The sequence below is a fragment of the Tiliqua scincoides genome, chromosome 4 (assembly GCF_035046505.1).
Source record: "Tiliqua scincoides isolate rTilSci1 chromosome 4, rTilSci1.hap2, whole genome shotgun sequence".
Taxonomy (NCBI): Eukaryota; Metazoa; Chordata; class Lepidosauria; order Squamata; family Scincidae; genus Tiliqua; species Tiliqua scincoides.
This window is the reverse complement of record NC_089824.1, coordinates 61,421,307-61,447,165: the sequence shown is the minus strand read 5'-3', so window position 1 is coordinate 61,447,165 and position 25,859 is coordinate 61,421,307. Positions and strand designations below refer to the sequence as shown.

The 25,859-nt window shown below is 41.9% G+C and overlaps 1 protein-coding gene across 2 annotated transcripts in view; it reads left to right on the top strand.

Annotated features, from left to right (window-relative positions):
• SPIRE1 (spire type actin nucleation factor 1) overlaps positions 1 to 25,859 on the top strand; it is a 119,088-nt gene that overhangs the window by 77,771 nt on the left and 15,458 nt on the right. Inside the window, exons 9-12 of one of the 2 annotated variants that reach the window (XM_066625664.1) lie at positions 6,066 to 6,107; positions 12,698 to 12,867; positions 23,906 to 23,996; positions 24,998 to 25,140. In XM_066625664.1, coding sequence (XP_066481761.1) covers positions 6,066 to 6,107; positions 12,698 to 12,867; positions 23,906 to 23,996; positions 24,998 to 25,140 — 446 coding nt within the window. The remainder of the gene's footprint in view (positions 1 to 6,065; positions 6,108 to 12,697; positions 12,868 to 23,905; positions 23,997 to 24,997; positions 25,141 to 25,859) is intronic. The other variant, XM_066625665.1, reaches the window with a different exon arrangement.

Sequence of the window (25,859 nt, the reverse complement as noted above, 5' to 3'; positions counted from 1 at the left end):
CAGGTGAGGGGATGGGTTCAGGATCTAGCGGTTATCCTATCCTCTTGAGGTGTCGCAGATCCAGGCAGCCCCACTGGAGCTGCTGCGGCTTTACCCGGGATAAGGGGAAGCGATTCCCCCGGGCCCCAACCCTGCTCTGGAGGTGGGACAGGCCCACCAGCCTGCTTGCTCCAGGGCAGGTTAGGATTGGGCTGTTAGTTGAACTTGTGTCCCTATTTTCTTATATCAGGGGTGTCCAAACGTTTTGGCAGGAGGGCCACATCATCTCTCTGACACTGTGTCGGCAGGAAAAAAAAGAATTAATTTACGTTTCAAATTTGAATAAATTTACGTAAATTTACATAAATGAATATATTAGAGATGGAACTTATATGAATGGATGAAGGTCTTGCAATAGCTCAAGGCCTATAAAAGACCTTGCACAAAGCAAGGCCGGCCTTTTCTTCACTGCCACTGCTGCATCACAGACATAATGCAGCAAGCAATGGAGCCCTTGTCCCACAGCCCACATAAGAGATTGAACAGTCGCCCTCACACTGAAAGCAGTTGTGTCGGGCCAGCATGGGCTCCAGCAAGTCTCTGGAGGGCCATAGGCTCACTGGAGACTGGGGGTTCCCTGCAGGCCGGATTGGGAGTCCCCGAGGGCCAAAAGTGGCCCCTAGGCCGGGGTTTGGGCACCTCTGTCTTATATTAAAGGAACTCCGACTGTCCTAAAATAATGCTCTGCTAAACAACCACTGAAATAGAATCAAAACTGCTTAATTTTGATGTGATAAGATTGCCCCTAAAAGACCTAATCCATGCAGATTTGAAAGCTCACACCTGTGCCTGCCGAGATTTCTTGCCTTTTCAGTAATGCAACGTAGAGCTGGTACTTCTGTTATAGTTAATTGGAATGTCTTCCAGCATAGAAACTCTGTTAGAGGGCACAAGGAGCTCTGGATCAGGTTAAAATTTTCCATGAAATAAATCTAATGATCTCAATTTTATGATGTCAATCTAGAAAAGTATACATACTTTAATTATGATTGTGAGATTCAAGAAATAACCTTCTACTACTTTCAGAATGTTTATTTTCCTACCATGCAAAGCCACTTGTTATTTATTGTTGTTTTCTCTAAATTCATTAAACAATCTTTGAACTTCAGCTATACAGCTAATCTTGCTTCTTTGTCAATGTGTAAACTTAATCTAGTACTTTAAGTATTTGAGGTGGTGTCTTGTGGTATTCACTGGATCCCTGGACACCTGTCACCCAGCAGCAGGATCAGGAACATGACCCAACAAACAGCAGTAGGAGGCTGGACTCAGTGGGCATACACCAGTAAGAGGCTCAGAGTGAATGGAAGGGCTCTTTCAAACATGAAAAAGCATGCTTTGGAGCCCTGCCCACTGAGCCAAGCCTTTTACTAGTATATGTCACATTGCATCTGGCCTCCCAACGCAGATGTAACTGGTGATGATGTCACCATCAGTTACTTCCGGTGCTACATCAAATAGGTGGACTATGTGAAGTGGTAGGTTGGAGGACAAACATTGATAAACACTGCTCTAGGTCATTATTGTCTACATTGACTGACAGCAGCTCTCCAGGGGTCTTTCCCAGTCCTATCTGGAAATACCAAGAGTTGAATTTGGAATTGAATCCAGTAGCGTAGCTGGGGTGGATTCTAAGTACTGTACCGCAACACACCATGTAAGAGGCCCCTCCAACTTGCCGTCAGAACCATTCTGGGCAGCAAAGCCAATGCACAGGCTCTCACCAAACTAAACGGCATTTTCTGTGCATTGCCACTGCTGCCCAGAATGGCTCCAACAGCAAGTGGGGGGCTGCTTACATGGCACGTTTCAGCTCCTGCAGTTCTTACCATTTTGCCCTGCTCTAGCTAAGCTACTGATTGAACCTTATGCATGCAAAACATCTCCTTGACCACTGTGCTACAATCTCTCCCCATGTTTTCATTATAGAGATTTATTGTTATTTCAGCATGTGATTAGTCATTATATTCTATAATTGGTATCACCTTACCAACAAAAATGTAATCTGGGGCTTATATAGAAAATTAGTCAGTGTGCCACAACTTTATTTTAGCATTTGCGCAATAGCCAATTATTCAGTCAAAGGAATAGTATGATATTCTGTTCACATGTAATAAGTAGCAAGCACAGAATGAGTGAGATCTACATTACTTTCTGTTCCTTAACAAAAATCATAATAAATGTATACTACTTTGTTTTAGTGGAGAACTTGCATTTTCCCCAAGAACTGCATACAATCAAAACCAAATATTCATGAAATTAGGGGTCACAGTTGTAAGGCGAGATGTATCCTTTGGTCTTTTAACAGACAAAATAAGTGTTCCCAAGCTGAGGTAGCACAGTGGTGGAGTGTTGATGCTCCAAAACATTCACTTTAAAAAGTCACAAAACTTAACAGCTATGAGAGCAGCTGTCTTCCTCAAGCATCATTTATGTCACAGGCAGTGAAAAGGAATGCCTCTGATGAAAACCAGAAGTATTGTTTAATGGCTCTCTGGAGGCCTCAGAAGACTTTTGGAGGGCGACGGGATGCTCTGCAGGGCCTCCCCAGTCCTCAGAAGGGCTCTGGAGGGTGGGCGGCAGTGGCAGCCACAGTGGCACAATGGGCCTAGTGGTGGCACCCCAGAGCTTTTGCCTGTCCAAACCCTCCAGGACCACCAGTGTGCTTAAAGATGTCAGTTTCTGTTTAATGACCTAACTTCTAGCCCACAGCAGGCTTTATGTATGCTGTTTGGCCCGCCATATGAAAAGAGTTTGACACCTGTGCTGTAGATCTTCGCTTGTTCAAAAGATTGTTATCCAAAATATGAACAATTTGCATGCTTTCTTGAACACATACCTGTTTAGCTCTAATGAATTTTCAATAATTTTCTCTAGATTTGTTCTACCAGAGGAGTCTGCTTCCTACTGTTTTTACATCAAAAGTATCAAGTTTAAGTTTCAGATAATTTGTTTTCAGAGCTTATATGTTTCCTGTCTGAATTATATAATCATTCACACTTTTATTGACTACAGCATTGGTTCCCAAACTCCTATGGTGGAGTTGGGAAGCACTTGTTTGCAGGGGCGGGGCAATAGCAGCAAACTCAATCCCCAGGATTGCACCACTGCTGGGGTCAGAAGGCGGATGTTTTTACTTACAAGTTTCTGGCTGGCATCCAGGGGATGCAGAGAACCCCGCGGGTGCCTCCTCAGTAAAAATAACTATCAGAAACTACTTCTGGTTTTCAATCATGAAACTGGAAGTGGTTTCCTATTGTTATTTTTACTTATTTGAAGGCTTGGGGAGCCCTGAAGAGGCACTCCTGGGCTCCCTACACCCCCCAAAGGTCAGCATGGACATGTGTAAGTAAAAACACCTCCTCTTCTGACCCCAGCAGCAGCACAACCTTGGGAATTGCATTGCTACCATTGCTCCGTTCCACTCCTTAAGGGGCCGGAGAGCAGTGCTTCCCTGGCTAGTGGGTCGCAACCCAGCAGTTTGGGAACCACTGTACTACAGGTTCCATTCAGTCTAAAGGAAATATTGCACAAATCATATTTCTGGTCTGTCAGACATTTCTTTCAAATTACATGTCTCAGAAATGATGTTTAAACACAATAGCACTGCATAAGGAATTTTAAAATACATGTTACAATAATAAACCTAGGAAGGTGTCTGGAAAAAGAGCAAAACATGGGTAAATATTTTGAAACTGTTCTATTTCTTATGAATGGTAGGGCTTCCTTCAGAATTGAAAGACATTATAGAGCTGTTCTACGGATTCATTTCTTCCATGCCTGATTCATGTAATGGTTTTTAAATATAGCAGTAAATAGGCTACAGTTGGGGATGGGGGAAGTGTGGATTGAGTCCAGGAAGGGGGCAGGTTCAATGGCACCAGTCCACAGATTCGCTAGCACTGTCTAAGTAGACCCCTCCGTGCTGTGGAGACAAATGTTCCCTTACCCAGAGGAGGCCACCACAACTGCCCCTCCCCGCAGGATGCAGCAGTAGCCATTTTGGCATTGCTATGTATTAAGAAGAATAATTGTAGTGTCATTGGCATATTCTGTGTGAATGCTACAGCCTCTCATTCACGTATCACTTTTTTCAAGTTTCCCTTTCTCAAATTTAGCTCCTAATTATGCACCTAGAATGCAATACATTTATTTATTTTGTCCTATTTTTCTAGCAGATTTTATTTCCCAGGGTAGCTCACAACCCTAAAACAAAACCAGGCACAGGTCCAGCCTGCCCTCAGGCTTACAAATCAAAAAGACAAGATACATATCTGTCCTGTTCCCTCACCATGATTTTAGTCCAGCCCAAATGCTATTTGAAGCAAAGAAACAAGAAAAGAAGTGGTTAGAACACACAGTACACATAAGGTATAGTTTGATCCAAAGGGGAGTATACAAAGCATTCAGAAAAAGGCATTACTAAAACTATTGTTCAAACAAGATGACTTCATTCTGTTCCCAAAAGTGATAAATGACTATTGGATAACTTCAAAGAATAGACTTCGTTCCCCACCCTTTGCTTTGTTCAACTTCCAGCTTGATTAAGGGCTCTGAAGTACTCAAACGCTTACCAATCAAGACTGTCTTTTTGGTTGGGCCTGATAAAGGTATTACCAGATTGTAATTTGGGAATTTTTTTTTGCAATGGGCCAACTAGGCTACCTTCAATTTTTAATACATACATTATACAGTATGTACATTTATCCGGGTAATACACTTATACAGATAATTTATACAGTTAGAAATAGAATCCTGGGTTAAGTGTAACCTACCAAGCTATTTTGGGCAGCTTGCATTACCTTCCACCTATGCTTGCAGTCCTGGAGAAGAATAGCAATAGTTCTGATTTGCTTGTTTTTTGGGTTTTTTAAATGAAATTTATTTGAAAGAGAGGTTATCCAGTGACGTTTTGACCTGTATCATGCTTCAGAAATTGACTTAATGATGGATGGTTTTTTAAATATCTGAATATAAATAAGATGGTAGATTTTAATATGGAGTAAGATGTGATCATTCTCTTTTGAAAAGGTTACAGTTGCTCAAATTAATTTGATGTCTTTATTAAAATAATTATAAATCATAGGAGATTATGCTTTCAAAACTGTACAGATATTTCAGATCACTGAAATATGGTTCTTTACTCTTGTTTTTTTTCCTACTCACTGTGTTTTGCATGTACTTTTTTAAGTAGATGTTCTTCAGCTCTTCCTTGGTTTTTGTTTTTAACGAACAAGCTGTGATCCTACGTACAGTCAGAGCCACCTCAAAGACTAATTTCCTACATGCCTACAGTCTTTAAGAAGAAAATATAAGTCTTTAAGAAGAAAATATAGGTTTATTGGCAGAGTTTCCTGCCAGGTTTGCACCTGGCTGAATAGAAATGTGAACTTTTGTGTGTGACAATGCAAGAAAGAATATTCAATTTCTTAGTGAAGTGATACTCATGTAGGAAATTTGCCATATGTCAAGTGGCACTCACTGAAATCAGTGGAAATTAGGGTCAGTTTAGAAGATACTTAATCTGAATGCTTTATTTGTGGCAGTGGTATATGCAGCTAGAGTAATGTTTCAAAGATTCTTATGTCATGTGCAGCCCGTGTTATGTGCACTCCATCATCACAATTTATGGGAACTTGTAACACTGGCAAGTAGATGATACATGTGCTGAGGGTTGCACTTGCAGAAATGATTTTTAAATTTTGCTCTCCTCATCACCCCAAGAAAGGGTTTCCTGAGCTCTTCATTTGAAGTGAACAGTGTCTAAAGTGGTCCTGATTTCCAAGTAAATATGTTTAGGATCAAGGTGTTAATGTATTTGCAACCTCCAGTGTTGCTACTGCAATATTTTTACACTTATACCTTTACTGGAAGTAAAGAAAAAGTGGGCATTTCAGATTTATATTGACCTGTATCTTAGAATGTGAAATGTCTCTCATAATGCTAATCTTCAGTTTTCTTTGTTTCTTTAACAACAAAACTTTTTCTTTTGTTACTTTTGTTTCTTTTCTTTTTGTTTTTCCCAGCAATCCGGCCTCTTAGCATGTCTTACAGTTTTGACTTGTCAGGTAAAAAGTGCTACAGCACCTGACGTGATTATTGTGATGACTGTAAAATATGTTCCATTCCATTTGTTTGTTTTACCTTTCATTTAAGAGAGAAACCTGAAGATCGTTTTCCAAATCCTGGTTAGGAAAGATAAATTTAAATATACTTTAAAATGCAAAATATCTTTTGGATATACAGTGTTATTTAAAAAGATAATCGGAATCTTTTAGATGAGGGCAGAACCAGTAGTTTATGGGGCAAGTTTTCAAAGTACAAAGAATTTTATATCATTTCAGAAAATATTTTAAGCAGGATCCTAAATCACCCTAATATATTTTAGTAGATATTCCTTCCTCTGACTAATTGTTTATTAGTGTTATTACTAATGTGCAGCTACTATATTTGAATAGCCCCTTTCTGTTTACTTAGAATTATACAGTAGTCAAGTCCTGTAACTCTTCCATATTAATATGTTACATATTACTATTTAGCAAGCTGTAGACTAGCCCCCAAAGATCTTTCTGTTTTTTCCTTCCATTTTAAACATGTTGTTTTATAACAGGCATGTGATTCACAAAAAATGTGATGATTATTGTCTGAATAATCTTCTGAATTGTCCTTTTTGAAAGTAAATTGAAGGGTTTTTGACAAAATATCATTGTAGGAAGAAATGAGCATAACACATGATTAGCACAAGCTTGAAGGAAGAACAGGCAGTATTCAGGAATTGTCCTTTACTGTGATGACTTGTCTTGTTCCTGCATCTGAAAGAGCTTCCATATTGTAATTGGGGTTTTCAGTGTTTTCTCTACTTATGTGTTTTGTCTGATGAAGTGATGGTAAAGAGTTTGGTAATCCCTCATGTGTCCCAAATTGTACGCTAATCTTGCATTAATTGTGACTGTTTTTGTACTGCTCCATACTCTTATGTGACATAAAAGCACAGTCTTTATATTTGAATTAGAAACTATTTCATTATTTTTTGTTATTTGTATGCATCATCAACATACCTAACACTGTACAAAGTCACATAAGTCACATTCATACTCCCAGAGAGCTTATGATATAAAATTGTCAATGGGGAAAAACAGAGAGGGGAGGGAATGATGAAAGCATACATAGTTAAAGTTTGCTGTAACTCCCCAGAGAGTCATGGAAGCCAGCCAGGGGCGCTGTAAAAACCTTGCAAGAAACTTGACGCTCAATACAATGTATAGAATTGTAGCCCTAATGGGGAGCCGCAGCCAATGGCCCAGAAGATCAAAAGCCAGTCAAAAAAGTTTGGAAACCACTGTATTAAACCAAGGCTTCAAGTAAAAAGTGGAATTTGAAGAGGGTAGGTGCAGAGGTAGTGCCAGTTCTGAGGAGGCACTCAACCACCTGTCATTATGGGGCCCCATGAGACACAGTGCGACATCCCCAAGAAAACTGGGGATTACAGGGAATTCAGCATGGCTACCAGAGAATACTCTGGGAATGCTCAGAGAATACTTGTAGGAGCCTCTTGGCAAAGGTGCCAAGTCCAGGAGTATCTTTGAATAAAATGAGTATTTAACGGTAGAAAGAAGACATTGAAAAGCTAGCTCCAAACACCAGGCAGTAGCATGAATTCACTTGAGTTAGGGAACCAGGGCAAGAGACCCAGACTACTTTTCCAGAGAGAAAATAGATAAGATGGCCCCCAGATTGACTGGGCCAGCAGCTTTGGTTGTACTCAGGAAGAAAAGTGGGGAGAACAACCGAAAAGGGAAAGAAAATGGGGGTTACCGATCCTGGGTGCCAGCTAGAATGGAGGCTGACCACTTAGTACCAATGGGTCAATGAACAAGAGATCAAGTGCAAAGTAGGATAATGGTGAAGAACTGAATAAGAGGATCTGGTGACCTGGGTTTTTATATTTTTTTACCCACAGAATCTTTCGTGGGGTAAGCTAATCAAGGGACCAGAGTTCCCTTGATTTTCCCCCCGACTGTGTGGAACAGTTGTGTTGGCAATCTTCAGTCTCAAAAGACTATGGTATCACGCTCTGGATGGTGGTTCTGGCACAGCGTCTAGTGTGGCTGAAAAGGCCGATTCGGGAGTGACAATCCCTTCCACACTGGGAGCAAGTGTAGTGTGTCCCTGGTCTGTCTCCCTGGCTGTTGGCCTTCCTTCTTTGCCTCTTTGCCTCAGTCTGTTGGCCAAGTGTTTCTTCAAACTGGGAGAGGCCATGCTGCACAGCCTGCCTCCAAGCGGGCCGCTTAGAGGCCAGGGTTTCCCACTTGTTGAGGTCCACTCCTAAGGCCTTCAGATCCCTCTTGCAGATGTCCTTGTATCGCAGCTGTGGTCTACCTGTAGGGCGCTTTCCTTGCACGAGTTCTTCATAGAGGAGATCCTTTGGGATCCGGCCATCATCCATTCTCACGACATGACCGAGCCAACGCAGGCGTCTCTGTTTCAGCAGTGCATACATGCTAGGGATTCCAGCACGTTCCAAGACTGTGTTGTTTGGAACTTTGTCCTGCCAGGTGATGCCGAGGATGCGTCGGAGGCAGCGCATGTGGAAAGCGTTCAGTTTCCTTTCCTGTTGTGAGCAAAGAGTCCATGACTCGCTGCAGTACAGAAGTGTACTCAGGACGCAAGCTCTGTAGACCTGGATCTTGGTATGTTCCGTCAACTTCTTGTTGGACCAGACTCTCTTTGTGAGTCTGGAAAATGTGGTAGCTGCTTTACCGATGCGTTTGTTTAGCTCGGTATCGAGAGAAAGAGTGTCGGAGATCGTTGAGCCAAGGTACACAAAGTCATGGACAACCTCCAGTTCATGCGCAGAGATTGTAATGCAGGGAGGTGAGTCCACATCCTGAACAATGACCTGTGTTTTCTTAAGGCACTTAAGGCACTTGTTCCACTTAAGAAGAAAGTGGAACAGTTAATGGAGCAGTATATAACCACTCTAATCTTAAAATGGGCTATGGCCAAACTGACTAATGGTAAGAGATATTGCTGATGAATCACAACTAAGGTGGGCAGGTGGCATGTTTACATGTTTATCAGGCATGATAAAGAATTATGTAATTAGTATGCAGTTAGCTTTTTTAATGAAATATTAGCAGAACTCCGTGAATAGTCCCTACTCCCAATGGCATTGCAGTATATACCACGGTCAGCCATACATGAAGAATGCATTTTCTAGAAACGATTATTATTTCTAGTAATGCCTGCAAGGTGCTTATGAAACACAGGGTGGTAGTATGGCCTGTAACCTGATGAACTCATGTTTCAAAGAATTCAAATAGAAATGTAGTACTTCAAGCATGCCATTACATAAATTTTTACAAGAAAATCCCCTTTGTTTTATTCCTAACCCTGTCATCTTATAGGGTTAATAATAACTCTGGAAGGATTTTGTTACCAGCAATTATTGCTGTTGGGACTTGGCAGTTTGCTTACTTTATAATATAGTATAGAATTGTCATACATGACATCAGGGCTGGCCTAGGAGCTGCAGGGCCCAATTGGAAACATTGTTTGCAGGGTCCCAGGTTCACAGCCAAGGTCTGTAGAATCTTAGAGAAATAAAATTTTCTATATCTCTAAAAAAATTATATATCTACGGTAGAATGGAAAGCAATCAAAATAGGTGCTTTAAAAGTGCATGTGAGTTAATGGGGCAAATGGATCTAAGCACATTTTAATATAAAATTGCATTGTTAGGTGTCCATTGCAATGTGTTATGTGTATTTTACAAGACCAGATTACCCTAGAGCAGGGCCCCCCTAGGTGCAGGGGCCAATTGGGAGCAATTAGTCCAGTTGGCTTAAAGCTGGCCCTGCATGACATACAAAATTTCATTACCATTTGGCTCCATTACTTACACTTTTTGATCTACACCCGTGTGAGTGAGGGAGGGAGCGATACAGTCTAACTAAAATATCCTTCATGTAGTGAATGATCGATATTGTGCTCAAATGGTAACAGACCCTCTGAAAACACAGATTTACAGCACAATCCTATGCATGTCTACATAGAAATAAGGTCCATTGCATTCACTGATTCTCAGGGAAGTGTGTACTACTGCCTCAGATTCAATCCTATCCACATTTTACCGAGAGTAAGTCCCATTGAACACAGTAAGACTTACTGCGAGTAGACATGCATAGGATTGCATTTAGACTCAAAATCAGGGTCTGCTACTAGAAATTCCAGCCCTACCTGGGCACGCCAAGGCATGACAAAGATTGAAGCTGGGAGTGGGACCTTATCAATAAACTTCCTTAAAGTGTCTTTCTTGGTGGTACTAATAAAAGTATTGTTATAAAGTGGCTTTTTGATATTCTTTCTGCTTTTTTGGTCGAATTTCATAAGCCTCTATTTTCTTCCCCAACCTTAGTTCCCCACCCCACTCTACCTTCTTCAGTCTTTATAGTTTTTGCAAACTGTAAAGCTCCTGATCATTTTAGTAGCCCTTCTTTTTGCACCTTTGTACATGGTATAGGGTTGTTTGTAGCTTTTCTGATGATATTCTTTTGGAGAAGGTGCCGTTTGTACCACACTCTGTAATATCACTTCTAAACACTCCTGGCTTCGCTCCTTATGGTGGCTGACACTGTTGAGGAAAGGGAGTGGGGCAGATAGAAGCTAATAGAAGCAGACAGACCAGACCTCTTAATCTGCAGATTTGGGATCTCTGTATTTTACTCACCATGGACCTGAGCTCCTGAATGCAACCAGAGGCCTCTGTGGGCCTCAGAAACACCTCTGGGAGGTGTCGGAAAGGCACTTCTGGTTTTTATGAAAACTGCAAGTGCCTTTCTGGCACTTCCTGAGACCTTTCTGAGGCCCGGAGAGGCCTCGTGCAGTGTCTGCAGGCTTCAGAACATCTCTGGTCATGTCTGAAGTAATAATGGACTGATCTTGAAGATCTGCTTATCTGCAGGTTTCTGTATCAATGGGGGTGGGGTGGCAGGGACGGATCCCCTGCAGATACAGAGGTCCAGCTGTAACTTCTATCAGTGATGCCTGGCTTTTCTCCACTGCAGGCTGCATGGAGGAAAGGAGCTAGAAGCTGATGGAGGGAGATAGGTTGCACTGGCAACTTTTTGCAGCTTAAAAGGAAAAAAGCAAAGGACCCTTCTTTGTTATTCAGTGGTCTTTACTGGTTGCTACCTTTGTCTTTGCACATGGCTGAGGGTGCAGTAGCTAGCCCAGAAGGTCTTTTGGCTCATTAAGACACCTCCTTGATTTAGTTCAGGGATAAGTTGCTGAGAACACCTAGAGTTGGTGTTCCTTCTTATGTATTGTTAACAACTTGCTTTCTCAGTTCAGGAGGCTCCTAGGACATAGCTTTTCTTACAAGGTTAAATTTGCTGCGCAAGCAAGGTACAGTTTCTTCATTACAATTTTGGAGCAGGCAAGTCTCCATCTGAGGAGGAGGGTTGATTCCTCTGTTAAGTCAGAAGTGTGGCCTTTCCATTGGCCTGTGGATCTGAGGCCTCTTGCTGTCTGGAACTAGCATCATGTTACTTGGATGGGCCATGCTCCTTTAGCAGACATTTAGCACCACATACACATATGCACTTGTGTGTTCCCTGCATGCTCTGAAATAAAGAGAAATCAATGTTGTTGCAATAGCCCTTCTACTACCATCTTTATAATAATCTGAGAGGTGATTATGCCATCTGTGCAAAATTAAAAAAGAAATACCCATCAGGAAGCAAAAATAAGGGAAGAAGATAACAAAAAACCCACAGGAACAAGGAAAAAAAAAACACAATGAATTGAATTTTTAAAATTCCAATATGTACATGCCATATGCAAATATTTTGGAATATTTGATTCAAATACTTGTATTTATGCAAAGACAAACAGAATTAAATCATGTTAATATGCAAATATTAATGAACTTTAACCTTACCAATTAAGGTTCAAATGTGTTGTATCTATGCACTCTTCCTTGAAGAATAGCATAATCTGAAATATTTAAGCATTGAATTTTTTTCCCATTAGACATTTGGCTTCTGCTTGTATGTGCTGATTTGTATTTTGATTTTTCATGTGCTTACAATCTATGGAGCATGAGAAAAGGCATCTTTGATGCCCTCACAGCTGTGAAACTTCCCTTGCTTGAAGAGTCACCCACTTCTGAACCCAAGCATTTTCTAGAAATGCTGGAATACATTTTAAAAAATAAAAATTGGTTTCTGGTGGGCAGAAGGAACATATAAATGTGGTGCCGCTATTTTTTTTTTTAAAGAATGCTTTGTACTCCGTCTAATTTTTCTTACAATTAGGAAATACAGTATCCAGAACAAGGCATAGATATTAGAAGGCTTTATCTGGACATAGCTGTTCCACAAGTTTGAATATTTTACTGAACTTTGATTTTAACATTGTAACATGGGATTTTTTTATTCATTTGTAAAAGTCATATTTTCCCCACCTCAGTTTCATTAATGCTTTTCTATCATATCACATCTGTATTAAACATCACTGTCCATAATCTCTAGAGAAAAAATAAATATCACAGTTGTGGACTTTCTGTATTAAATGTTCTATGAGAAAAAGATGGAAGTGGGTATCTCAAATCTTCTCCATGCCTTTAATAATAATAAGCATTTTTGTTTTTTCCTAGATGTTTCTACACCAGAGGCCTCCAGAAAACTGACAGAAAGTTGTGTAGTGAATGGCAACTTGGTGCCAGAAGCAAAGTTGAATGGCATTAGCACTTCTCAGCTGACAGGGCAAAGAAAGAGGCTGTTGAAAGCTCCCACATTAGCAGAACTGGACAGCTCGGATTCAGAGGTAAGGTGTGAGGTAGCCCCAGTTTTTCTCCAAAAACTTCAATCCAAGGGGTGTGCAATTTACAAGAGCCCAATCCTATCCAATTTCCAGCTCTGTTGCAGCCACAGTGCAGCCTCAAGGTAAAGGACCAAACATTCCTATATGTTGAGGGGGGCAGTCACAGACTGGATGCAGTGCACGCCCCATTGGCACACTGCAGCAGCACTGGAAAGTTGGATAGAATTTGAGTCCTAATTTTTGTAGTGTTGTACTACTAATTCCTTTGTTTGTTAACTATTCAAAGGCTGGTTATAATATATTTTAATATCATATGATCCCTTTGTCTTCTCTAGGAACCAGTCATAAACCAATCTCTAATAACATTGTATTAGCCACATTTTTGTTTTAAGATTAACTGCTCAGTTCTAACATTTGGTTAACTGAACCCAGGTATATGCTGTACTGAATCTTTCATATTTTAAATTAGTGATCTGAGGCTGTCAGAGGGGATTTTGCCAGAGTAGATGATGGCTAATGGAAAAAAATTGCAGGAAAAAAATTGCAGGAAGGTCAGCGATATCATTCCCTACTGTAATTGTTTAACTACAGGTAACTGCATAGATTGCATATGCTTTCTCTGTTTAGTCCTGCCTCTATCTTCTTCCCTCTTCTTCCATCACCCAGTTGTCTACCTTTTGTAAAAGTTTAGATTATAAGCACACCTACATACCTATGCCTGGCCAGAATGCCAGAAGCAAGGGAGGGCACCAGGATGCAGGTCTCTTGTTATCTGGTGTGCTCCCTGGGGCATTTGGTGGGCTGCTGTGAGATACCGGAAGCTGGACTAGATAGGCCTATGGCCTGATCCAGTGGGGCTGTTCTTATGTTCTTAACCCTGAGGCAGCAAGGTGTCCACAGCTACCACCACTTCCTACTGCTTGCCCAGTGAGCCAGAATACATGGGATGTTTACTGCCTGTAGCTGCAACTGCTTCCTATCATCAGGGCCCATGAGAGGAGGATAAAGGAGTAGTTTGTACCCAGGCCCAGGGTCAAAAAGGGAGTCCAGGAGCCAAAGAAGGCACCCCAGATATTTCCTGGGATTTTATCTTTTCCTATCTCACCTGGACTCACTGCCCACATGGGATTCTGGGTGCACAGCTGCTACTGCTACCAAAAGCCGTATGTGCTGGGCCAAAGAATGCATATGTGTAGCCTGCTACAGTAGCTCATTGGTGTATAGAACCTCTTACCATGAAGGAGTGTATAGGAGCTCAGGTGCACAGTTACAGGGCTACAGCTGTTGCAGAAATAAGTTTTGGTGCAAACAGGACACTTTCCATTCTAGAATGAAGGAGTGCACGTGATTTTCCATATTACTGTATCTAGCTGCTGACTCTGCATGGGCAGGTAGACTTGGGCTCTGCATTGGGAAGTCCAGCTGACCTGGGCTTCAAAGACTTTTCCAGCTGTCTCTGCCCTCCCCCTGTCCTGTTCTTCACCCTTGCTCTGCCCACCTTTGTCACCACCCTACTCCACTCTGTTTCATCCCCTCCCCCTATGGGAAGTGACCCAAAAGAAATTTTTAACTGACTGATAAAATTCCTCTCAGAGGCCTTGGGGAGGGAAGCAGCGAGGCATGTATTGAGTGCTAGATGATATATTGTGCACAGTGATTTATTTGGTTTGTGGGTTGCCGCAGTGAGACTCCAATGTGACTTAATTTTTGGGAAACATTCTTGCAAGAAACCAGGACTGGGAAATGCATCCTATCAAAAAGTGCTTCGTAGGGGAACCCTGCTTCCTTGGTGAAAACCAGAGGTGCAGAACATGGGGAAGACCTCCCCTGTGAAAGCTGAAGTGGGGAATGCTGTCCTTAGGGGGCAAAACCTCAGAGGAAAGCTCCCGCACTGTTCTCTACAAGGGCTCCTGGGATTCCCACAGAGTCAGGAAGTCTGCCAGAGTGCAGTGCAGTGCAGTTAACTGGCAGTGCAGGAAAAGGGACTGGCATGGCTTCTACTATGACCAAAGCCCTTGATTGCAGAAAGTGTTTTTCTCTTGTTTGCTCCTTGCCCTCTGTCAGGGGCTCCCTAGCTGAAAATGTGCTCTGCCTGCCACAATTGAGAAAGATGTGCATAGGTATGGCTAGGATCAGTGCTATCATTAGGACAGCTAGACAACTGTCTAGGGCACAGACCTCAGGGGGCACAGTACTGACCTTTGTATACAGATTAGTTTTTAAACCCATGTAAAAAACGCAGCTGTAATAAACGCAATTGCAAAATTGCAATAAAAATTATTTTTTTTATTTTAAGATCAGTATCATAACATGCATAAAACTTGCCATGTGTGTGAATTCACTAGAGAAGTCAATGTTGTTAGGAATTGTTAGTGGAATGAGAAGGAGCCAGCAAAAAATGCATTGGCTTGTTACCATCAAAACAGATACAGAGATGAACATCCAGCAATTGAAAGAAGCCATGCTTGACAGGGTAGCATGGAGAGCTCTCGCTCTAAAGTCTCCAGGAGTCAGATACAACTGAATGGATAACACATGCACACGTGCACCCACACGCATGCGCGCGCGCACGCACACACACGCACACACACATGCATGTGGGCCTCTGTTTCTGTGGATCAGGTATCCACAGATTCAATTATACATGGATCAGGCTGGGGGCACCTGAGCCAATTCTATTACCTTAGTTTTTGTGTACTAGTACTAGAAGTGCTCGGGTTTCTTCCTTAAACAAAGCAAAATTGTTGCTGAAATGAAAAATGACTGAACCAGCCTGCATGCTAAATGGAGCCTAATGGAACATTCACATTGCTTCCTGTTAATGTTGAATTAGTCTTCCTTAAAGTCTCTCACACAGAGTGTAACACACTGCCCTGGTGTTCAGGGTAGTGATGTTACAACAACATTGTGTCACACGACAGCACTTCTGGATTCTCCCTGGAGGAGGGGGAAGTCACTGCAATGGCTTTGCACTCCCTGTTCCTTCTCAGGAACAGGGGGCGTGAAGCCAACAGAGTCTCCTCTTCCAGGAACAACCAAAAAGTGACTGCCCAGGCAGTCAGTTCTGGGTTCTCCTTGAAGGATGGACGCTCACTGTGGCTATTTCCAGCTCCTTGAAGGGGAGCCTCCACAGAAAAAGTAATGGGGTTGTGAAGCCACTGGTGCTGCCTCCTCTGGGGAGAATCCAGAACTGACTGCCTTGTGTCTTTTGCAGTGCAAGGCAGTCAGTTCTGGGTTCTCCCTGGAGGAGCGACACTCACTGTGGCTGCTACTTGCTCCATTCCTTCTCCTGCAGAGGCTTCTCTTGAAGGGGAAGGAAGAACAGGAGGTGGCGCAAAGCCACCAGCACCTCCACCCCCAGGGAGAACCCAGAAGTGACTTCCTTGAGCCACTTGCAGATTCTCCCTGGAGGTGGGGTGCTTACAGCAGTGGCTAAGTACCTCTGTTCCTTCTTTACAGGAAAAGAAACGGGGGTACAAAGCCACCAGCGCCTCCTCCGTAACTAGGGCGGTGCCTGAGGGGCAGTCATGTGCCTCTTCTTAGCGTAGCAGCCAGGGCTGATTCCCCTCAGTCTCTGCTCTAGTTATGCCTCTGGTCTACCTGTAGTGTGCAGGCTTGTTGGCTATATGTTGCTATTCATTTCAGCAAGGATTTCACTTTGTTTAAGGAAGAAACACAAAAACTAAGGTAATGGAATGGGTGTAGGGGGGGTGCTTCAGTGTTTTTTAATTATGCCGCCCATATTCACGGTTTCCATATTAGTGGTGTGTGTGTAAGCACTTAGCCTTGCATAATGCACAAAATAGCCTGGCACTGGTCCTGGGTGTGCCTCAGTGATGCCTGGACAAATGGTGAATGAACCCTCCCCTGAGTCTGACTTGGTGGTTGGGCACCCCCACAAGCCTTTGAAATGTTTCTTTCTAATATTAAATTTTAGTGGCAGGTTGCTAAAGAGGTGCTTTTCAACCTCTTCATAAATGACCTGGAGACAGGGTTGAGCAGTGAGGTTGCAAAGTTTGCGGACGACACCAAACTTTTCCGAGTGGTGAAGACCAGAAGTGATTGTGAGGAGCTCCAGAAGGATCTCTCCAGACTGGCAGAATGGGCAGCAAAATGGCAGATGCGCTTCAATGTCAGTAAGTGTAAAGTCATGCACATTGGGGCAAAAAATCAAAACTTCAGATATAGGCTGATGGGTTCTGAGCTGTCTGTGACAGATCAGGAGAGAGATCTTGGGGTGGTGGTGGACAGGTCGATGAAAGTGTCGACCCAATGTGTGGCGGCAGTGAAGAAGGCCAATTCCATGCTTGGGATCATTAGGAAGGGTATTGAGAACAAAACGGCTAATATTATAATGCCGTTGTACAAATCGATGGTAAGGCCACACCTGGAGTATTGTGTCCAGTTCTGGTCGCCGCATCTCAAAAAAGACATAGTGGAAATGGAAAAGGTGCAAAAGAGAGCGACTAAGATGATTACGAGGTTGGGGCACCTTCCTTATGAGGAAAGGCTACGGCGTTTGGGCCTCTTCAGCCTAGAAAAGAGACACCTGAGGGGGGACATGATTGAGACATACAAAATTATGCAGGGGATGGACAGAGTGGATAAGGAGATGCTCTTTACACTCTCACATAACACCAGAACCAGGGGACATCCACTCAAATTGAGTGTTGGGAGAGTTAGGACAGACAAAAGAAAATATTTATTTACTCAGCGTGTGGTTGGTCTGTTGAACTCCATGCCACAGGATGTGGTGCTGGCGTCTAGCCTGGACGCCTTTAAAAGGGGATTGGACAAGTTTCTGGACGAAAAATCCATTACGAGGTACAAGCCATGATGTGTATGCGCAACCTCCTGATTTTAGAAATGGGTTATGTCAGAATGCCAGATGCAAGGGAGGGCACCAGGATGAGGTCTCTTGTTATCTGGTGTGCTCCCTGGGGCATTTGGTGGGCTGCTGTGAGATACAGGAAGCTGGACTAGATGGGCCTATGGCCTGATCCAGTGGGGCTGTTCTTATGTTCTTATAGGTTATGACTTCGTAGTAAATTGTCTTTAGCTCAGATCCAGGGGATCTGGGAAGGCGCCTCAGACTTTCAGCTGCATCTTTCATTGGGGCATCCAGTGATGGATAAGGTGGGCTTCCTGACAGACTTGGAATTTCATCACCTGCCAAAGATGAAATGCTGCTCAAAGAACGAAGTGATTCCAAGGATGTTTTTGACAAACGAGATTGGCACCTGGTGGACACAAAGATATACCAGGCATTGGAACTCCAACTTATTGAAGAGCAGAAATGAAGCAGAGCTGAGCATTGCAGCTAGGCTTCCTCCAAGTGATGGCCATATTCTTTGCCAGTGGTTCCCAAACCTTTTAGTATCAGGACCCACTTTTTTAACTGACACTCTTATCGGGCCCTGCATAGGTTTACAAGACTTAAAAAATATATTTTTATTCATTTACTTACAAGTAATAATAATTTATTTACAAAAAACTCAATCCATTTCTCATAATGAAGCAACTCTAATGAACTGTAATGAATGCTCTCCTTCCTATTCCAGATTTCTCCCCTGAAAATGTTTTTTAAAATCTGATTTTTTAAAATTCTTTATCAAAGAAGGCACATTTATCCCCCTATATTTACATATGCTTGCAAACTCCAAGAGCTGAGCCAGTTGCAAGGTAATCAGCAGCTATTTGATTTTTGAATAGCATCAGGGCTTGATCTGATCTTGCCATTACCTGTGTTTACATTGGAGGCTCTGCCCAACCCTTCAGAACCCACCCAAAATCATGTTGTGACCCACCAGTGGGTCCCAGCCCACAGTTTGGGAACCACTGATCTATGCCTTTGGATGTGAAATGGGGCTCATCCCTTCAAATATAGAAAGTGATGTCAGGGCTAATGTAGCCACAGAAGGGACCTAAACATGGCAGACATAATGCTTCTATGATGTCATATTCCCCACACCTACAAGGAAAGCTGTGAGTCTAAGGTTGACGCTGTGGGGGGAATGCAGCAAAAGGGGGCAGTGGCAGTCACTTTCTTCCCTCTTGCAGCCGTCTTTTTCTTCCTGCAATATATCTTGCAGAACGTGTTGCTGTAATTTATGACAGAGTAGATCAATAATACTGCAAAGATGAGACGAAAGGACTATGTGAGCTGATGTGAGAAAGCAAAGAAACTAAAGAATCTTCCACTTCTCATGAAGTCTCTGACTGAGAGAGAGGCTGCTCACCAGTCCATATCTCTTTCTTCGTTGAGCGCCTGGTTGTGGGGCCATGAGCCTGTTACATAAACGAGAAAATAATAAAACATTGAGGACATGTGGGGAGGCAGGATATCTGTTTATTTTGAATTCATATGTTATTTTTCAGTTATAGACTGCCACACACATTCCTCTGCTGCTTGATTCTAAGTGGATTCCCCAGATTTTTCATTTGAGGAGGTTTTCTCAAGAAGGCTTCCTTCCATGTAGGCTCTCTAACTTTGGGTGGTGGCAGCATGAACTACCTTTTCCCTGTTCACTCCCAGTTAAAAGGGTGAAACAGGGAGGTAGGTGTTAGTCATTGACTGTTAGGTGCTTCACTCATCAGGCCCATCTGTGAACAGTCCTAGGGTCTGAACCTGCGGAGTTCCTCCTTCAAGGTCCTCAGGTCTAGGCCAAAAAGCTAGTTCTTACACTCAGAAGAGAACTCCAGTGAACAGGTTCAGTTCTTCCTCCTTGAGTGAAGTACTGACATACCCTTCAGGGAGACCCCCAAATCAGACCAGGACTCATCTCTCTTCCCACACTGAGGCTTTTCCTTTACCCAAGAGTGGTAAACCAACCTTAAACCCCAGATGATGAGGAGAAACAGAAACAAGAGCTGCTCCAGCCCTGCAACAAAGTCATGGCATGGCATGTCCATCGCGAGCACAAACATGATGCTGCCTTACGACCAAAGACCAAGAACTGCTCTGGCAGTTTCTGGATCAGACCTAGATTCTCCTTGGGGAAAAAAACCTCTGACATCACAAAGAGCCTAGTCCTGATTGGCTCCGGGGATATTTGTGATAAAAACACAACAGACTTCACAATTAGGTAGGAGCATCACACCACAGCTATCACCTCTACCACATGTGATAAGACTGAGTTCAGACATGTGATATGACTAGTGTTTGATAAAAGTACCATTGGAAAAGAGATAAAATACAAAAAAGGAAAATCAATTGAGATTTCTGAAAGCCTCCGTAGAAATAGTACCGAGAGAAGAGACAGAGATGGTGACTCTGATGCTGATTCAGTGCGTTATTTTTAGTGATAGGTGGGCTCTTCTCCACTTGCCTCAGATTAGCTCAGAAATGATTCGACTTCTTCTCAGGAAAAGCAGGATTAAATGGGATCATTTCCCGAGACAATTCTAGGTTGAGGAAATTACAACCCCCTCCTCACCAGCCATCCCTGTCAGCTCTTCACTCTCCCAAAGCACACACTCCCTAGACTTTACTCACCTGTCAACAGGTGTAAGCAGCAGTAGAGTTGGCAAGGAGGAATTTTTCACCCCTTCTCACCTGCTTCACAGTGCACCGGAAACACAATGGTGGTGTCCATCTAGTTTTATACATTGTGAGTTTTTAGTTAGGTAAGTCCACATAATTTTATATATTGCAGTTTGTAGAAATTATGATCCAGTGATCATAGGAAATTATGATCAAATGGAGAAGGGAAAGGGTCCAGAAGAATCTTTGTACCCCCTAAAGAAGCCCCCAAAACCTTTGCATTTCCTGATAAAATTCCTCCCAGAAGCCCAGCCTACAATTGCCTGTTTTGCTACTCAAGGCCTAGGGTCCACCAGGGAGGCATTCAAGGAGGTAGTAGTGAGTAAGTTGCAGTAGAGGATGCAAGCCCTCCTTTGTGCTGGTACATGTATAACAGAAGCAGCTGTTGCTCATCCACTGTCTGGTTAGCTTTCCCAGCTGGATGTCATGGATGGAGCCCAAGTAACAAAGCAAGTATCCTTCTATATTGCTGTCACTTTAGCTGCAGGTGGCACATAAAGGAGGACCATCTTCTGACTGACTCCTAGACAATGACCATGGGGCATGCGTATCTCCTCCCAAAATTGGAACCACCACTGATTATATGTCTTTACAGCCAGAATGTGCCTTATCACCGTATGTAAAGTGCCAAATACATTGACAATGTTATAATAATAATAGGAAGTGTCCTTGCACTGCTGGCCAGAACAGCTCAGGTGATTCTCCCTGACTCCTATAAAAATATCTAGGCAGGCTTATTTGCCATCTGACCTATGAAGAGATCTGTTGCTGCTACTGACTATGGACTATATTCCACATTCCCATTCCACATTCTCAAGCCAGTCCAGCTACAGAACACTTAGCACTCTGACAGTAGTCTCTTGTTCATGTTAGACTGCTTGTTAGTTTGTTTCCACTTACAGTCCATCTATGGTGATCTCCCAGATAACATCCAGAAGAACCAAGTTCCCTTCTGGGAAATCTGAGATCACGTCAAAACCACATGTACAGTCATGCCCCAACTGTACATAGAAGCTAAATTTCACTGCCACCAGAAATGCAGGATCAGGGTCACATTTCCATCTCTTCACCCAGCTAGGGGACCTCTTGTCTGCCAATCAACAGCCCTTGCATTGAGTTCCCTAGAGAGGGAGAAAGATGAGGAGCATCTTGATCGACCTCCCTGCTTCATTTCCCTTCCTCTCTCATCTATGCTTCTCCATACAAAACACACACATACTCAGGCCTTTTCTGGATAGCATGCAGGACTGAGCAAGTCATCAGGAGTCAGGAAGCTAACTGCTCTACAGGTTAAAGACTAGTCAGGTTGGTTTTAATCTAATCAAAGGATTGAGGATTTAAAGAAAAACACACACAATCAAGTTCTATACTTGAGATTAAGATACAAACTTCAAAATAAAGCATCTTCCAAAGCTCATTTTGCATCTCTTGCCCATATTCCTCTGGCTTCTGCTGGTTCCAGGTCTTTCAACCCACCTGGGCAGCTCTCTTTTATCCCTTTTGTAGGAGCCTAGCCCCTAAGCTTTGATAAGTTGGTTTTAACTGGTGATCAGTTATGTTAAAATGTCTACTTGAAAGTTGGATGAACATCTGGACCAATGACAAAGTGTGAGTTAGGTTTTAGTCAAGGCTGTTGTTCTCTAGTGATAACAGCCAGTCACAGGACTACAATTTACATCTGAAAGAGGAAGGCTATGCATGATAAGTGACCTACAGCTCTGGTCAAAATGGAGAATGTGACAGGCTGCTTCCTAGATCAGTGTCAGTATATGTAGGGTGTTGTACGAGCATTTGGAGAAAAATAAGGAACTTGCTCATGACTTCATCCTTTACTGAACCTGAGTCATCGGCTATATATCCAAAGCTCTGTGCAGGTGCAACTTGAAGCTCTGCATGAACAGTGGCTACTTGTTTTATGTTTGAAAAAGTTCCTAGCAAGTGAAATAATCTTTCTCCTGCTCAGTTTCTTAGGGTTACCATACAATGGGGGACAGAGTGCCTATACCTTTAACTATTGTATAGAAGAGGGAAATTTGGCAGGTAAAACTTTTTAAACCCTTCCATGTTAACCTGCCCCTTCCAAAATTCCCTCTGCTGTACACTGGTTAAAGCAGGGGTGTCAAACTCGTTTCATACTAAGGGCGAATGGCATTCATGATGCCTGCTGAGGGCCGGAAGTGAGGTAATTAGGCAGGAAGTATTTATGCCTAATAAAGGTTTGTTGTTGTTGTTTATTAGGCAGGAAGTATTGTCATTAAACAGGTCATAACCAAAAATGAACATTTTCTCACTTAGGAATTCATTAGCTGCAAATGGAAAAGAGAAAACACACAAATCTTTATCATATTTCAAGATACGGGAGGGCCCAATTTTGTGTGGGCTACCCTGTCAGCAGTAACACCTCAGCAGCAGCTGAGAGCCTGAGGGCCGGATAAAAGCTTCCGCAGGCCACATCCGGCCCCTGGGCCTTATGTTTGACACCCCTGGGTTAAAGGTATAGGCACTCTTTTTACCTTTTGTATCTGGTAACCCTACTTATCCATAAATAGAGAGAAATAGCCCAGCCTACAGAGAAATTGTGATTATGATCAAAATAAGAATTTTGAAGTATATTTCACAGAAAATGTGTTTCAAGAATGATTTGATAACAAAATTTATATATATATACGTACACCGGTAAATATGAATATATGCAATACAGAGTGTATTTATTTATTTAGCTATAGAAACTGTCTTGTGACCTACTTTGTGATTAAAAGCAATATATAAATATTTCGTAATAATACATGTACAGAATATACTTTGTTCAGAATCTATATCTGTTCTATGCCCTTGTTAGATTATGAACTGCATCCTATAATATATATGTGCTAACATTCTACAATGGCTCTAATTCAGACAGTCAAATTATTTAGAAGTTACCTACTAAATATGTTTTATTTTCATTCACATTTCATGACTTACTGTACAGAGATGAGTACATACTTATGCAATGAATTGCTTTTCTGGAAGCAGAGAGAAGGGCATCAGTCCTAGACGTTAGATAACAGTATATTAGAGATTAGTGGTCAGATTAATGGTTGTTTATTGGGTCACATGTTCAGATGGCCGAACCTTGGTTCAGCATTGACAGATATAATATTGAATTCATTTCAGTACTACAATTACAAATCCCACCAAGATCTTTGGTATCAAAAATAAAAATGTAATTTCTTCTGCTACAAAAAGGAAATAAAAGGCTTAGTGATCTGTTGTCTTTTAGCAATGCTTTTGTTCATTTGATCCAATATAATGTGTATATATACTGGTATGGTTTCATACCTGTGTCATAAGTGTTTTTGTTCCTGAAAAGTGTGCAATAACAAGAAAGTAGAAGTGCAATAGCATTTCTGTTTGCAATGTTAGCTGTTGCATGAAATGTTATACTGTATTATTTTTGAAGTGAGAAGATGCAGCAGGTTGTCAAAGCTTCTAAATGGCTAAAGTCTTTGCTTCTAGGAGGAGTCTATACACAAATCAGCCAGCAGTAGCAGTAACTCTCCCTCCCAAACGGAAGACAAATTTTCAGAGACCACCTCTGGGAAAAAGGGTAAGAGTACATTTTTTTCTCAAATTTGCAAATTGTCATTGTAGAACCCCTTTGAATCTGATAGGTAAGTCAAGGGGCAGCCTATTTATTCCATTTAAGGCAAGGGTGGCCAGCCTTTCAACTCTAGGGCTCCTGGACTCTAAAACAATTGTGTAGAAGAGAAAATTTCTGCAGGTGCAACTTGTAATCGATGAGATTACCTGAAATGCTGAAATTCCCTAAAGGTTGGCCACCCCTGGTTTAAGGCATGCACAGGGATTCTTGTCAGGGTAAAAGAGAATGTATTTAGGATACTAGAAGTCATAGATCAATAACATAAAAGTTGGGAACTAGTAATCTTCCTAGTAATCCTACTAGTAAACTAGTAGGAACTTGGGTTGAACCACAGCTGGAAGCATAAAATTCAGAATTCATTCAGATCTTTGAATTGTAGCAGCTTGGATATAAGGGCAGCCTGAGATCCCAGGGATCTTAAAACTGGGAGTGGGAGACAGATGGACTTTATTGTAGAGCTGAAACAGAGCAACATGGCAGTCATGGTATAGAATGATGCAGGCACATTGGCTGAAAAAAGTAATAATTTTGAACTCTGTACACAGCAGCCCTTCTGTCACTTCAGGAGATCCAGTGTTCAGATGGTTAGAGGGTGAAAACAATAGAGGGCATGGATTTTTCTTAGAAATGAATTGTCTTTGTAAATAGAGAAGTACTACGGCTGTCTGTCTAGGCTTTCAATGTCACTGTGCAATTTTATTTAAGACTAATTAACCACCCCAACAAAAGTGTGCCATCTTTTAAGTTCTGTTACCCAAGCATTGAAAATTTTATAGTCAACATTTCTGGTACCTCATTTATAAAAGCATCTTCACAGTTTCATCAGAATGAAAGAGTTAGGTAATCCATGTTCTGTCCTTAATGTCCTTTACATACTATTAGATGAACTCTAAAAAAAAATGCCTCTTAACCAAAGTCAGCTAACTAATGTTGATTTTAATTTGTAGTGCCTCCCAAATTTTTGCCAATATCATCCACACCACAGCCAGAGAGGAGGCAACCACCTCAGAGGCGACACTCCATTGAAAAGGAAACACCAACCAATGTACGGCAGTTCCTGCCACCTACAAAACAGAGCTCCAGATCACTTGTAAGTAGTGTGGTAGATCATTTTCAGCATTGGTTCAAGGGTACAGATATAGCAACTCCACAGCAAAGAGGAAAGAAAAATGAAAGCTCAGAACTGCTGCAATGAAACCCAAAATGTAAACCATCTTGAACTGTGTGAGAGTTTGGATCAGCACTTGAGCTTTATCTTCAGTAAACAAAATGGAAGCTCCTAGACAAGTCTGAATGTTCCAATTTTTGAATGTTGTTTTAAGTCTTGGTGAAATTCCTATTTAAAGTTGCCTTTAAAAGTCTCTTAAATAACATATTGTTAATAATTATGTTCCAAATGAAAAAACTGAATAGGCTTTCTCTATTTTTGCAGTGTTTTTGGCTGCTTTCTTATACTTATATGCTCATCACTAAACTCAATTGGATTTACTACTGAATAGATATGTACAGGAACACACTTCTGATGTATTGAGATTGAGATTTTTTCCCCTTCCTACTTATTTAAAGTTAGTTTGATTAAAGAACCCAGAGCAACATGTCATCACATTACAATATTGAGTCAATTGAGAACTGATAAAATTTGGTTCTACTTGAAAGGAAAGTACAGCACATTAAGTCAATTGGCTTTATTTGAAAGCAGTTTTCCGACAGCAAAGTGTGTCATGGGGAAACATAATGCTTGCTTTGGGTCTAGCATAGTGTTTAAATACCTTCCAATTTCACATAAGATATCCAACTTTACTTTTCAGT